This window comes from Ranitomeya imitator, chromosome 10 (genome assembly GCF_032444005.1).
Source record: "Ranitomeya imitator isolate aRanImi1 chromosome 10, aRanImi1.pri, whole genome shotgun sequence".
NCBI lineage: Eukaryota > Metazoa > Chordata > Amphibia > Anura > Dendrobatidae > Ranitomeya > Ranitomeya imitator.
The window spans coordinates 137,486,704-137,501,486 of record NC_091291.1 but is presented as its reverse complement, the minus strand read 5'-3'; the positions used below and the strand labels follow the sequence as shown (position 1 = coordinate 137,501,486).

At 45.6% G+C, this 14,783-nt stretch overlaps 1 protein-coding gene across 1 annotated transcript in view; it reads right to left on the bottom strand.

Moving 5' to 3' along the window:
- Nucleotides 1-14,783, bottom strand: part of DISP3 (dispatched RND transporter family member 3) — a 91,251-nt gene that overhangs the window by 33,440 nt on the left and 43,028 nt on the right. The window contains exons 4-10 of the mRNA XM_069742827.1: nucleotides 12,688-12,824; nucleotides 11,086-11,220; nucleotides 7,052-7,212; nucleotides 5,295-5,434; nucleotides 3,625-3,770; nucleotides 2,922-3,083; nucleotides 1,438-1,599 (exon numbers count right to left, since the gene is read on the bottom strand). Of these exons, the coding sequence (XP_069598928.1) occupies nucleotides 1,438-1,599; nucleotides 2,922-3,083; nucleotides 3,625-3,770; nucleotides 5,295-5,434; nucleotides 7,052-7,212; nucleotides 11,086-11,220; nucleotides 12,688-12,824 (1,043 nt within the window). The remainder of the gene's footprint in view (nucleotides 1-1,437; nucleotides 1,600-2,921; nucleotides 3,084-3,624; nucleotides 3,771-5,294; nucleotides 5,435-7,051; nucleotides 7,213-11,085; nucleotides 11,221-12,687; nucleotides 12,825-14,783) is intronic.

Here is a 14,783-nt window from a genome sequence, read left to right as displayed (position 1 = left end):
ACATTACATTACTGATCCCGAGTTACATCCTGTATTATACCCCAGAGCTGCAGTCACTATTCTGCTGGTGCAGTCACTGTGTACATACATTACATTACTGATCCTGAGTTACATCCTGTATTATACCCCAGAGCTGCACTCACTAAAGTTGACCCTTCCCAGAATCTCCATAGCAGGGGCACCTGCAGATCCTTGCCATGGAGGGAAGCCCCCATGCCTCTTACACAACAGAACTTCAGGACCCCGGTAATATTTCCCAGTCTCCCTCTGTTCTGCAGTCAGTCAGGCCTCCAGCTGCGGCTGTGTAGATGAATGATTCCCGCTGCGCTTAGATTCCGATGTATCACAAAGAGCGAGCGGAGAAACAACATGAGCGTCATAAGGGGGGGGGACACAATCCAGATGGAAGCAGGGGGCGTCTAGTCAGTAAAGTGCGGGGGATGGGAGAAGCGATGGTGACGAAGGTCAAGGTGCCGAGTGTCTCCATCACTTTAACACACTGGCATCTGGGCTACCATGTGCATGGGTCTGATTCTTGTATGATCACTGAGCCGCCAATGCCAGCACTGCGACTGCCACTACTATGGGGCACTGTGACTGTAAAATTTATTGGGGTTGCTGCGGCAGTAACAGTTATTGGGGGCACTGTGGCTTTTACTTTTAAGGGAGGTATATGTCACCACTACGGGGGCACCGCGCCAGGCCACCGACATGGGGGCACCGCTCCTGGCCACCGACATGGGAGCACCGCTCCTGGCCACCGTCATGGGGGCACCGCTCCTGGCCACCGTCATGGGGGCACCGCTCCTGGCCACCGTCATGGGGGCACCGCTCCTGGCCACCGTCATGGGGGCACCGCTCCTGGCCACCGTCATGGGGGCACCGCTCCTGGCCACCGTCATGGGGGCACCGCTCCTGGCCACCGTCATGGGGGCACCGCTCCTGGCCACCGTCATGGGGGCACTTCTGTGTAATCTTTTGAAGCCTTTTCTCATAAGACGATAAGAATAATAACACCGATGTGATTGTGGTCGATGTCGAGTCCTGGAGGCTTCACCTTGTTTTACACAGATATATTGTGTAATTTTCAGGGCCTCGTCCTCTAACAGCCAAGCGGCCGCGCAGCATCTGACGAGATCTCACCGCACCGCACACTTTTCAATTTAATGAAATGTCAAACCTATTTGGAGTTCAGAAAACACCGAGAGCGTCTGTGGTGACATTCACCGTAATATGGAGCGCCCCGAGGACGGACGGACGGGGGCTCTGATTGCTGATAGCGGAAGGTCATCGGCCACAAGACGGTCGGGAAATAACCGGCATTACACACAATAAAGAAGGCTGAGCTCGGAAATCTCCGGGGAAAACGCTAAGGCGTCTCTTGAGAGCGGAACCTCTAAGCTTTTGACCCAGACTTCTAGGATACATGGCCCTTACCGGAGCACGTCACGCAGGATATTCCCTCCGCGCTCAGATTGTACTTCAGGTCTAGGAGCAGCTGGATATTCGTGTCCGGCCTGAAGAGGACAGGGGCTCGGCTGGCAGGATGAAGACGGGCCGCAAAAGATATAGAGAGGATGAGGACCGCTACAAAAATACCTAAAAATAAGGGAGGGGCAGAATTAGTTCCATTTGCTAAATATTTAATTATTTTTGTATCACAGCAATCACCAAGATTCGAGGGGGTCTTAAAGTGTAAATGTGGTCTCAGGAGAACCTGCTGCAGAACCTCCGTATCTGCCGCCAGCTCCAACCACTCCTTTCCCTTCTCCATAGACTCTTACGGGCAGCAACGGTCATCTCCCCATATCGATATTGGGGAAAAGTGAAAGCTCAGTCCAGGAGGAGAAAGAAGCAGATTTCTTTGATAAGATAGATTACAAAGTTTTATATTTTCTCATGTACTATTGATCTATCTAATACAAATTAAAACGAAAGTTACACTTTAAGTCCCGCCCACAGCGCACCCCCAAAATCCCTTCCATGAACACACCCGCCCCAGAACGTTTATATAAACCCCAAGAATCCAGGGAAATCCAGGTTAGTTCACAATTAGGTCACTGCAGTTTTATTACTTAAACCCTCCAAGTCTGTGAATGAGGGTGAGGGAAACTTATCAAAGACTTTATACCACTTTTATGGATTAAAAAAAAAAGCAGCACATTTTTGCTGTGAGCAACTTTTACAAAGCAAAATTGCGATGTTCAAAGGGGCCGTGAACCTTTCAGGACAAGTGTTTGTTTTTCTCACTTAAATACACATATTTTGGGCTAAAAATAATTTTTTTCATTAAAAATGTTGCCCCGTTTGCCTTCAATAGACTCTGTGTTTCACTGTCTATTGCTGGCTGCAGAATGAGTTCACTGAGGGTCCATCAGCGAGCTCACTATGACAGTCTTATGGGGGGTTTGTAAGTCTTATGGGGTTTTTTCCTGAGCTCTCAGCTGATTTATGACCCCAGATCACATCAAAAGTTGAATGTGAACAGAAAAAAAAAAAGAGCCTGTAAAAGCCAAGGGTGCAAAATGTTTAATGAGACCTAATTGCAAAAATGATTTTTAGCCCCAAATACAAGCATTCGAGAAAAAAAAAAAAGTCTCCAAAAAAAGAGGAAAACCCCCTTTAACCTCCGCCTTTTTGAATGCCTAAAACACCCAGGAAAACAATAAAAAAATGCCTTTTTTTGCTGTGGTTTTGCTAAGCACTATTCCTTTTGTGGCTTGTTTCACGGGACTGTTCCACTAAAAGAGAGGGACTACTAGTCAGTATGGTAGGAACCAATGGTGTGGCGCATCACAGAGGGAACCAAATACACGACAGACAGTGTGTTCACCCCGTACAGTCTACATCGGGTAAAAATAGGAATATCAAAACGGTTTGAGTCTAGCTGGAGTTTTCCTTTAAGGAAAAGCTCTTCTTACCCACGGTGACGTGCCGGCCCTTATCAGATGTCCACAGGACACAATGGTGCAGGATGGTGTGGAACCATTGTAGGACTTGATCTCTTCTATCTACGTCTGACTTCTGCTCAAAACCATCCGGCAGTACAGAAACCAGAGGAACATCCCCGAATTCAAGAGCCACTGCAAAGAAGACAGACTCTTCAGAAAAACGGGGCCTAGATTGCATCCGCCAGAGAAAGCTCCTATGACCCCAGTCACACCTGTGCAGGCTTCCCCATAATGATTTGCAGCTATCCCATCGTATGGTATAGCACAGCTAAAGTTCACAGCCACTATAAAAGCAGAAGGAGGGAATGCAGCAGCTACTTTAGGGTGAATCTGGATAGTGAGAGGACGTTACAGCTCAGCAATACATATAGAGAGAAAGCTATAAAGCACTGAATAAATATTACAGATAGTGTGTGACTGCACTGCATTGAAGAATGATCACCATTCGTTTACCTGTAGCCACTTCTGAGTTTGAAAAGTATTGGATACAGTCCAATGAGGAGACCTCATACACATCGCACAACAATTAGGGCCTTTTACGATTCGCCACAAATCAAATTTTGGGAAATTTGCCAAATTCTAAAAATTTGCTCAACTCTATGGACTAACAGGAGGCAGGGAAGGCAATGGAAGCCCAAAGACCCGGACCATAGAACCATCATTATAAACCTACCTGCATCATCTTCCACCGACAGGAGGGGGATGTCATCATCCAGGTACGGGACCGTGCCGGGGACTGGCCTGGAGTAGGGGTCCTGGCCTGCGAGAAGGTCCTCATGAATGTCTAAGCTGTTTTTCCTCAGACATCTTTCACTGCAGCTGGAGATAAGAACAAGAACCTCTGGGGTGAGATTCGAGAGGCTGACGGGTAACCATCAGGGTGTTCTCCAAATCTGCTGCCTGAGACGAGATGTTCCAGCAGATTCGCCAACATTTACAGGAAGGACTAACATAGGGACGACCACTACAGACCTGGTGAGGATCGGGCTCTGAGGACCACGCCATTATCACAGCTCGGACAAAACCGGACTCTGATCATACAGCTCATTGTTTATTATCAGTTTTCCATAGAAATTTCGTCATTTTTATATCTTCTATAATTCTGTGACTTCACCAAACTTTACAGTTTTCATTAAAGACGTTTAGCCTAATCTTCTAGAGCAGTGTTCCCCAAGTCCGGTCCTCAAGAGCCACCAACAGGTCATGTTTTCAGGATTTCCTTAGTATTGCACAGGTGATGGAGTTATTGCCTGTGCAGGTGATGCAATTATCACCTGTGCAATACTAAGGAAATCCTGAAAACATGACCTGTTGGTGGCTCTTGAGGACCGGACTTGGGGAACACTGTTCTAGAGCATAGGCGATGATTGCTGGGGGTCCGATCACTGGGACCCTCGCTGATCCTGACAGTGATGCTCAGTAACGCCCCATTGGAGTGGATCAGTGGCCAGAATGTGTGGAGATAGCAGAGTGCACGCTCCACTGTAGGGGTCCAAGGGGGTCTCAGTCAGAGATAGCAGAGTGCACGCACAATTGTAGGGGTCCATGGGGGTCTCAGCCAGAGATAGCAGAGTGCACGCTCCACTGGGGCCTAGTGGGTCTCAGCCAGAGATAGCAGAGTGCACGCTCCATTATAGGGGTCCATGGGGGTCTCAGCCAGGATTGTGGATAAGTAACGACTTGCTAAGATTGGCAATCCGGCGATGATCGGGATGTATGGGCCGCGTTCATGGAAACGACGAGATCCGGAAAGTATATGCAAGTTTTTTTTTTTTTAACTCACACCAACGCATTTCAAAGATGGTTTTATTTGTTTTTTACTTTAAGAGGCTGAAACGCGCTGGTGTGAATAAAAGAACCTTGCTTATACTCTCCGGATCTCATTCTCTCCCTTAGAAGCAGCGTCTAAAAAGATACATAAAAACCCTTCCAACGCGTTTCGCAGCACAAACTGAACGAGGAGAAAAATCAACATATGGCCAAAATAAAAAAAAAAGTCAAAGTTTTGATTAAAACTCTCCCACTGTTTTGTGTCTACAGCTCCTATGCCAAGCTGTGGGTCTCCAGGATGACAGACTACAAATAAACCCTGTATAGTCTGATCCTCCTACTTCCCACATGCATGAGACTGCGCAGAGTTTTGTTTGGTCTGTAGCGGAAACACATTGCTCAGCATAGGAGCTGCATACACAAAACGGTAGTGAGTTTTTAATCCAGCTGAAATGCACATTTGCTACATTTTTAGTATTCGTGCATTGAAACAAAAAATAAAAAGTGGGTTCTCCCCAGGTTGTGTCACATTTCCAGTGCGCCTGGATGAGTAAGGACGTGTGCGATACTCACTTGGAATGACATGATGTCTCCAGCGGAGAGATGTGGGCTCCCCATATACCCAGCGCGGCCGGCATAATAAAAAGAACCGCTACCCAGCAACAGGAGACAATGAGTGACATGAAGAGACCAAAGTCGTGAACAGCGGGAATCTGCAGGGAGACAGGAGAGGACGGTGACTCAGACTGTAAACATTCACGAGTCTGAAGGCAAAAATTCATCTTCTCTGAGTCGTCGTCATCATAATCATCATCATCATCATCAATCCACAGGATGCGAAAAATTCTGCAACAAATCCGCAGCTGAAAAATCCAAAGAGTGCAGATTCTGCTCGGGATTTACCGCAAGTTTCACGCTTTGTGGATGGCAAAATGTCAGCGTCCGTCACTTTGGGCTGCAGATTTGTGTTTGCAGGGCGCGGACGAGACGTTCTAGACTCCTAGATGGTTCTGGAACTGGAGCTGATGCAGATTTTCCAGTTCCCGCAATGTGTCAATTACTTCTGCCGAACTCATCGCGGATTTCACACTTTCTACTGCAAGGCGATTCCGCAACAAATGCAGATTTTGCCATCATTTTGCAGAGAAATTAATTGCGGATTTGGTGCAGACAAATTTGCCAAAAGGGTCAGTCCAAAGAGGTCCGATTCCTGCAGCAAAAATCTGCAAATCAGATCTGCACCGAATTTTGCAGATTTTCATGGCATTGCGCCTGTGTGGATGTTTCCTCGGATTTTTCTTGGAGAAAGAAAAAAAAAAAAAAAAAAGAAGAATATAGATCTGTGGGGAACTGTGTAGCCACCACTAGGGGGAGCTCACTACATTCAGATGTATACAGCCACCACTAGAAGGACCTCACTACATACAGATTTATACATCCACCACTAGAGGGAGCTCACTACATACAGATTTATACAGCCACCACTAGAGGGAGCTCACTACATACAGATGTGTACAGCCACCACTAGAAGGAGCTCACTACATACAGATGTATACAGCCACCACTAGGGGGAGCTCACTACATTCAGATGTATACAGCCACCACTAGAAGGACCTCACTACATACAGATTTATACATCCACCACTAGAGGGAGCTCACTACATACAGATTTATACAGCCACCACTAGAGGGAGCTCACTACATACAGATGTGTACAGCCACCACTAGAAGGAGCTCACTACATACAGATGTATACAGCCACCACTAGGGGGAGCTCACTACATTCAGATGTATACAGCCACCACTAGAAGGACCTCACTACATACAGATTTATACACCCACCACTAGAGGGAGCTCACTACATACAGATGTATACAGCCACCACTAGAGGGAGCTCACTACATACAGATTTATATAGCCACCACTAGGGGGGAGCTCACTACATACAGATGTATACAGCCACCACTAGAGGGAGCTCACTACATACAGATTTATATAGCCACCACTAGGGGGAGCTCACTACATACAGATGTATACAGCCACCACTAGAGGGAGCTCACTACATACAGATGTATACAGCCACCACTAGAGGGAGCTCACTACATACAGATGTATACAGCCACCACTAGAGGGAGCTCACTACATACAGATGTATACAGCCACCACTAGAGGGAGCTCACTACATACAGATCTATATATAGTCACCACTAGGGGGAGCTCACTACATACAGATTTATACAGCCACCACTAGGGGGAGCTCACTGCACCTGGATCTGTACAAGTAATTGCAAACTCCATAGGAGCTGTATTATTCTAAGTAAACCTCCAACCTGGGAGAAGACGTTGGCTGCATAAGCGGATGCTGTAGTCAGGGAGGTGAAGAAAGTCGCTTTCCCAGCAGTCTGTACAGTGTGGATCATCCGCTGGCGAGGGTCTCTTATCTGATTCGCCTGCCGATAGGTGTTTATGAACACAAACACATCGTCGACCCCTATAAGAGAAGCCACAACATGAATTTCTGGCATTCAGGGAACGTCACAACATTTTTTAGTTCTTTATATACAACACTTAGACGGAAGGTCTGCAACGGTGGCTACGGTGGGCATCGAACCAATGCTGGCACTATATGGCAGTGTTACAATAACCAGGACACATACGGTCAGTGCAGCGTTATAATAACCAAGATACACCCGGTCAGTGCAGCGTTAGAATAACCAGGATGCACAGTCAGTGCGGCATTATAATAACCAGGACATATACGGTCAGTGCAGCGTTATAATAACCAGGACACACGGTCAGTGCGGCATTATAATAACCAGGACATATACGGTCAGTGCAGCGTTATAATAACCAGGACACACGGTCAGTGCGGCATTATAATAACCAGGACATATACGGTCAGTGCAGCGTTATAATAACCAGGACACACGGTCAGTGCGGCATTATAATAACCAGGACATATACAGTCAGTGCAGCGTTGTAATAACCAGGATACACGGTCAGTGCAGTGTTATAATAACAAGGACATATACGGTCAGTGTGGCGTTATAATAACCAGGACACACGGTCAGTGCGGCATTATAATAACCAGGACATATACGGTCAGTGCAGCGTTATAATAACCAGGACACACGGTCAGTGCGGCATTATAATAACCAGGACATATACAGTCAGTGCAGCGTTGTAATAACCAGGATACACGGTCAGTGCAGTGTTATAATAACAAGGACATATACGGTCAGTGCAGCGTTATAATAACCAGGACACACGGTCAGTGCGGCATTATAATAACCAGGACATATACAGTCAGTGCAGCGTTGTAATAACCAGGATACACGGTCAGTGCAGTGTTATAATAACAAGGACATATACGGTCAGTGTGGCGTTATAATAACCAGGACACACGGTCAGTGCGGCATTATAATAACCAGGACATATACGGTCAGTGCAGCGTTATAATAACCAGGACACACGGTCAGTGCGGCATTATAATAACCAGGACATATACAGTCAGTGCAGCGTTGTAATAACCAGGATACACGGTCAGTGCAGTGTTATAATAACAAGGACATATACGGTCAGTGCAGCGTTATAATAACCAGGACACACGGTCAGTGCGGCATTATAATAACCAGGACATATACAGTCAGTGCAGCGTTGTAATAACCAGGATACACGGTCAGTGCAGTGTTATAATAACAAGGACATATACGGTCAGTGTGGCGTTATAATAACCAGGATACATGGCCAGTGTGGTGTTATAATAACCAGGACATATACGGTCAGTGCGGTGTTATGTGTCCCGATTATTATAATGCTGCAGTGACTGTATAATATCCGGCTCATTGTCACTGCAGCATGATAATAATCCTGCCTGTGTCAGTGAATTACAGGGGTATAAATCTGGATGGGGCTATGAAGAACACTACGAATGTCGGTTTTGTGTCTCAGCTCTTAAAGTGAAATATTACATTCTATCAAAGTGCAGAATATGTGAATTTTTCCATGGGAAAAAAAGACGGAAATCGATGCTCATCTAAAAGCAGCTGAGTGATAAAAGTGAAATGTAATATACACACAAAGCAGCCAGAAAACGAGGATTTCACTGCGGGATCACAAATGCCAAACTCCTCTTTTTTATTAGATTTTATGCCAGAGAATCAAAGTTTACAAGAAATGAAACAGCAAAAACAGAAATGTAAAATACTTCTGTGTACTGGAACACAAAGGACAAGTCGGACCGGCCAAGGACGTCTCATCAGGCATTGTTCTGGCAGAAAGAACCATGAAAACATCCGATAAAACACAAACTGACCATGTAAGGACGGGGAAATAATGTAGAGACAAGAGAACAGAGATGGGAGGAGGGGGATGGAGCTGCAGAATCTCTATGTTAATATGAGTGTAAAACCGGTGCGGTGAGAGGGGAGAAGGAGCAGCAACTGAACAAAAAGAAGAGGGGGGATGGTAATGTAGTGTAAATCCTGTGCTGTGAGAGGGGAGAAGGAGCAGCAACAGAAGAAAAAAAAAAAAAAAAAAAGAGAGGGAGATGGGAGGAGGGGGATGGAGCTGGAGAATCTCTACATCAAAATGTGTGTAAAACCTGTGTGGTGACAGGGGAGAAGGAGTGACAACTGAACAAAAAGATGCGAGAGGGAGATAGGAGGAGGGGGATGGAGCTGCAGAATCTCTATATCAATAGGAGTGTAAAACTGCGGTGAGAGGGGAGAAGGAGCAGCAACTGAAGAGAATACGAGATTGGAGGCAGGGGATGGAGCTGCAGGATCTCTACATCAAAATGAGTGTAAACGCTTCCAATTTACAGGCTGGTACATGAGAGACCAAATTGACGACAGACTTTGTTGTGCTTAATTGATATTGTGCTATGAAGGTGCGGATGTGTGCCCGGGGGAGGGGAAGTTGGTTATCGTTATAATACACTGTCTAATGTTCAAAGCACTGTAAAACTCTATTTGTCAGATGCTTCTCAACAATTTATGCACCCTTTGTTTATTGTTCAATGAACACCATTAAATAAATAAAAAAAATGTGTAAAACCTGTGCTGCGAGAGGGGAGAAGGAGCAGCAACTGAAGAAAAAGAGAAGCGGGGAAGAAGGGAGGGAGGCGGCGGCGGGGTCCTGCAGGTTCCCTGCATCATCTTGCGCTGTGGGAGGGGAGAGGGAGCAGTAACTGAAGACACAGAGGCGAATAGAAGAAGATGCGAGGAGACCGATCGTGCTGTACGCTGCCATCCTGTGTGTGACGCTGGTGCCGTGAGAGGGAACGACCTCGGGACGCCATCTGGCAGCACTCGGTTGATGTTGGAATGGGGAAACACATTCTCAGCCTGTGATGTTGTAGTATGGTAGACAGGGGGCACACTTTATATCCCGAGGGTCCACACACACCATCATCCTGCCCGGCCTGTATGAAGGCCGGTTATTACATGACACTTCACCACACTATACATTGCTTATGCATCTTTTATTTCCATGAATATATATATATATAATTTTTTTTTTTTTTAAATGACATTAAAAGGACGTGGTCACATTTCCGCGCTCTGTCCCTTTAGCAGCGCGGTGTCAGCGGCGCCATGTGTCATCATAATCTGTGTGAAATGTCTTGTTCTGAGCAGCGCATCCAGCCCGGGGAACGTTACCGATCATAGATGCTCATAATGTCACAGAGCAATTACCCCTCTGATCTTCCCGGCGTTATCTGCTGCCAGATACATCACTTTCGAGGCTTTGTCTTCCTCCTGCCTGTTTAACCGTCGGCTGACACCGCGACGCGGACCTGTCTCACACACTGTCACTGCCGTGCGGATGTAAGGAGTCCAAACACCGAAGACACAATCATCCTTTTACATCAATTTCACTCGTATACAATAGAAGTATGTGAAATAGAAATAATACCGCCAAGTAATATCACGTAAATAGTACTCACATACATTCTGCATATTAAATGCCATACAGTGAAGAAATAATACCGCTATACAGGCAGCTTTCGGTGTACGCGAGCCCCCTGTCCACCTGACTATTGGCTTGATACGTGTCAAGAACATTTGATACCTATGGGGGTCCTTACGCTTAGTGGGTCCTGGGTTATGCACAGTCGGCTTTTTGTGTGGCGTCATATAGTGCACATATACCTAGCAAAGCAGAATATAACTGGTAAGTATCACATAGAGGAGGCAAACTGTCTTTATAATGACCCCCCCTACAGACCACCAGAGAAGAGTGCAGAGTGCACTGCCCACGGCGGGAGGAGGATTATTTGGTTCTTCAACTTTTCCAAACAAAGGGAGAGCACACAACTTATAAAGATACAAGTCTACTCTCAGTAATATTACACACTCACCGATCCCAACAATGACGAAAGCCGCCACGCCATTGAGGATTCCAAGATATTGTATTCCAAAGGCCACGTGATACAAGAACAGGGCCACGAGGCAACTCAGACCGATGCTGGCAATGCCAAAGAAGGTGAGGAACACTGCAGGAGTAAGAAAGAGTGAAGGTGCGAGAGTCAGCAGCACTAATGAGCAATTCTAGCAATCTTCAGTTTGTGACACCGCCCATTAATCAGCTCACTATAGTGATTGTAGCGTTTAGTGATATGCAGACGTCGGACCAAACAAGTCGGAAGGTAATGGGTATAAAAGGCAACAACAGGAATAAGAAGAGGAGAAAGAATAGATGATGAGAGGGAAGAGCAACAGGAAAAGGAGCAGCAGCAGCAGAGGGAAGAGAAAGAGCAGCAGCAGAGGGACGAAAAGGAGCAGCAGCAGAGGGAAGAAAAGGAGCAGCAGCAGAGGGAAGAAAAGGAGCAGCAGCAGAGGGAAGAAAAGGAGCAGCAGCAGAGGGAAGAAAAGGAGCAGCAGCAGAGGGAAGAGAAAGAGCAGCAGCAGAGGGAAGAGAAAGAGCAGCAGCAGAGGGACGAAAAAGAGCAGCAGAGGGACGAAAAAGCAGTACAGGGAAGAAAAACAGCAGCAGCAGAGGGAGGAAAAGGAGCGGCAGCAGCAGAGGGAAGAGAAAGAGCAGCAGCAGACGGAAGAGAAGTAACAGCATGGCAAAGAAAATGAGCAGCAGAGAAAAGAGAAGGAGGAGAAACAAGAAGAAAAAGGAAGAACAATTCAAATAGAAGGAGGAGCATTGGGAAGAGAAGGAGGAGCAAAGAAAAGATGGCAGAGCCAAATAAAATAAATGGTAAAGTGGAAGAGAAGGAAAAAAAAAGGATGATAAAAAGAAGGTAAGCAGAATCAGAAAAGCTAATATGAGGGAGAGGGAGAAAAGAGAAAATAAAGGGAGAAGGAGAAGCAAAAAAAAAAAAAAGGAAGTAGAAGGAACAGTGGAAACAGAATTGGCAGGGGAATAATAAAAATATAGCAAAAGAAGTAGAAGGAGAGAGGGCGCAAAGTAGGAAAGAAAAATAAGGAGGCTCAAAACAAGAATTAAAGATACAAGGAAGAGAAAGAAGAAATAGAGGGAGAAGAAAATGTAAAAAAAAAAAAAAAGCAGAAAAAAAAACACCCACAGCAAGAGAAGGGAAAGCAAAATAGGATGGAAGAAGGAGATCTAAGAAAAAGAAGAAATGGAGAGAACAGAGGAAGCAGAAGTGGAGATAAAGAGACGAAGGAACAAAATAATTAGAAGAGAAAGGAGAAAAAAAAAGCAAAAAAAAAAAGGGAGAAGCAGAGAAATAAAGAGGAATAAAAGAATAAATAGAAGGTGCAGCAAAGGGGAAACAGAAAATGAGAAGCAAAAAAAAAATTAGGGAGAGGAGAAACATAAGGAAATAGAGGGAAGGAGAAACAAAAGTAAAAAGATGGAAAAACAAGCAGCAGAAGAGTGGATGGGAAAGAAGGAGAACCAAAAAAATTAATAAACAGAAGTAAGAGCAAATGTCAAAAGAGAGCGAGAAAGAGGCGGAGAAGTAGAAAGTGTGTAAGGAGACACTGACCGGAGAAGGCGGTGAGGACGTACACCAGGACGGCGATGCAGCTGCTGCTGATGAAGGCCAGTAACATGTCATTATTGAACGTGGTCCTCACTTCATAGTCGAACAGGTCGGTTCCCCCGTACAGCACCTGCACTTTACTGACACCAGGAAGAATCACAAGAAAGGACACAAATAAGACAATATTACTATGTTCTCACTGAGCCGACCTGTAGCGATAAACAATCGGAGCCCTACAGACATCATTTACTGCAGCAACAAACACCACTCACAGCTTAAAATGTCCCAGAAATGATAAATAATGAATCCTTAAGAAAATGTTCCCAAAATATCTTGTACGTGTAAGACAAAATCAGAGGAGCACGGTGTATCGCTCCGCTCCGCCTGATAATGTCACTTCTCCGATAACAATCAGAAGAGTGAGGGATTATGGGTATTTATCTACGCGGCCCAAGGTGACTGATCAGGAATCGGATTCATACTGCGCATCATAACGACGGAAGGAAATACAAAGTGACTGGAGATACGAGTATAGGGAGGATTCGTAAAGCAGAGTTATAAATCGGGAAGCTCTTATGGTCGCAGTACCCACATCCGACCAGCGGAGGCAGCAGAGAAGATCCAGATTCAATTTTCTTTATTACGTCTTTGATGTTTAGAATGTTTTACTGCCGCCTTTTACTGCCACTTGTTAATGGGCCGTTAGTATCCACTTAATGGCTTAGGTTTCACTAATTTATCTTATGAGCCCACTTGTGAAAACGGATTTTCTTCTCCAATAATGGTCTACAAAGAGAATGCATACATAAAGTCCGCCGTATAACGCCATATATTGGAGACGGCGCTCGATTTCAGGCTGCTAATTATTTTACTTAATCATTTATATGGTAAAGACGGCATTGTATATTTATGGTTTATGAGGATTCACTTTTAATCGTTGCTGCATTGTCTGACATTACATTTCATATTCGCTCTGTAGGATCAGGACCGGATTAAAGGGGTTGTCCTGTTCAAATGGGCTTAAAATAATAAGTTATGCAACATAGTACTAGGCTTCCATTATCGCCCCTCTGACCCACATCTGCAGGTGTTCACTTTGGTTCCGGATTCGGCAGCATTATTCCTCCACGGCGTTTCATACATCATCACTTCAAAGGGGGCTGGCTGATCGATTTCCACAGCCAGCCTCATTCTCTGCAGTATTGACAAGGGGGCTGGCTTAGCACTTTCAATGTTCAGTCGACCTACCCCCCTAGGGTACTGGTCACTTCTGTGCCAAGCGTAAGCCAGATGTGGAACCAAGATGGTGGTGAAGCATGGCGCGAACCAAAACCCTCCCCCCCTCCCCCCAGAGTCCTCCTAGAAAACGGCTTTATTTAGGGTTTGATAGAAGAAAGTTTAGAAACATCCTAATCTTATACCCAAGATCAACCTCAGCCCAACAACTAACAGGTGTGAACTTTTGCACAGGGTGTTCAAAGGAAAGTATGGACCCAATAGCAAAAATCAAGTGAGGTCTCCTCTAAGAGTCAAGGCTCATCGAGACCTCGAAAAGTACTCACCTCCCTCGGGTAAGAAAGGATATAATCTTTTCACTGGCTTCCCCCATCCTAGTTCCTAGAGTGGAGAAGTTCTGCAGTTTCAAGCTGTCCATGGGTAAGGGGCAATAGGGCAAAACAAAGTTGGGTCACCCATCCCATTGGGCCGTAGTTGCCAGAAATGGGGTTGTTGTCCGTTTTATCTTTCTTTTGGTCAACCAAGTAGATAAGGTAGAGGGGACACTGTGGTTCATACTATCATACCCGGAGTCAGGAGGACCTCAAACTCTCCCCCAATTCGCTTGCCATCCACTCCAGTCATATTGTGGTGATACATTCAGAAGGGGAACCGTGTGCAAGACTAAGCAGTACAAGACTCTTATTACAAAAAAGGCAACCGGAGATGCTGCCTCCTTCCGCTTCGCTCTGCTATTTTCCTGGCTTCTCAGGGAGTTTTTCTACTTTGTTCTGTAGAAAATTGCTGATGTCTACAGAACGGGAGCTGGAGATAGAAATTTTCAGGAGAATGTGGGAAGTTAAATTGAGACAGTCCTATTTAAG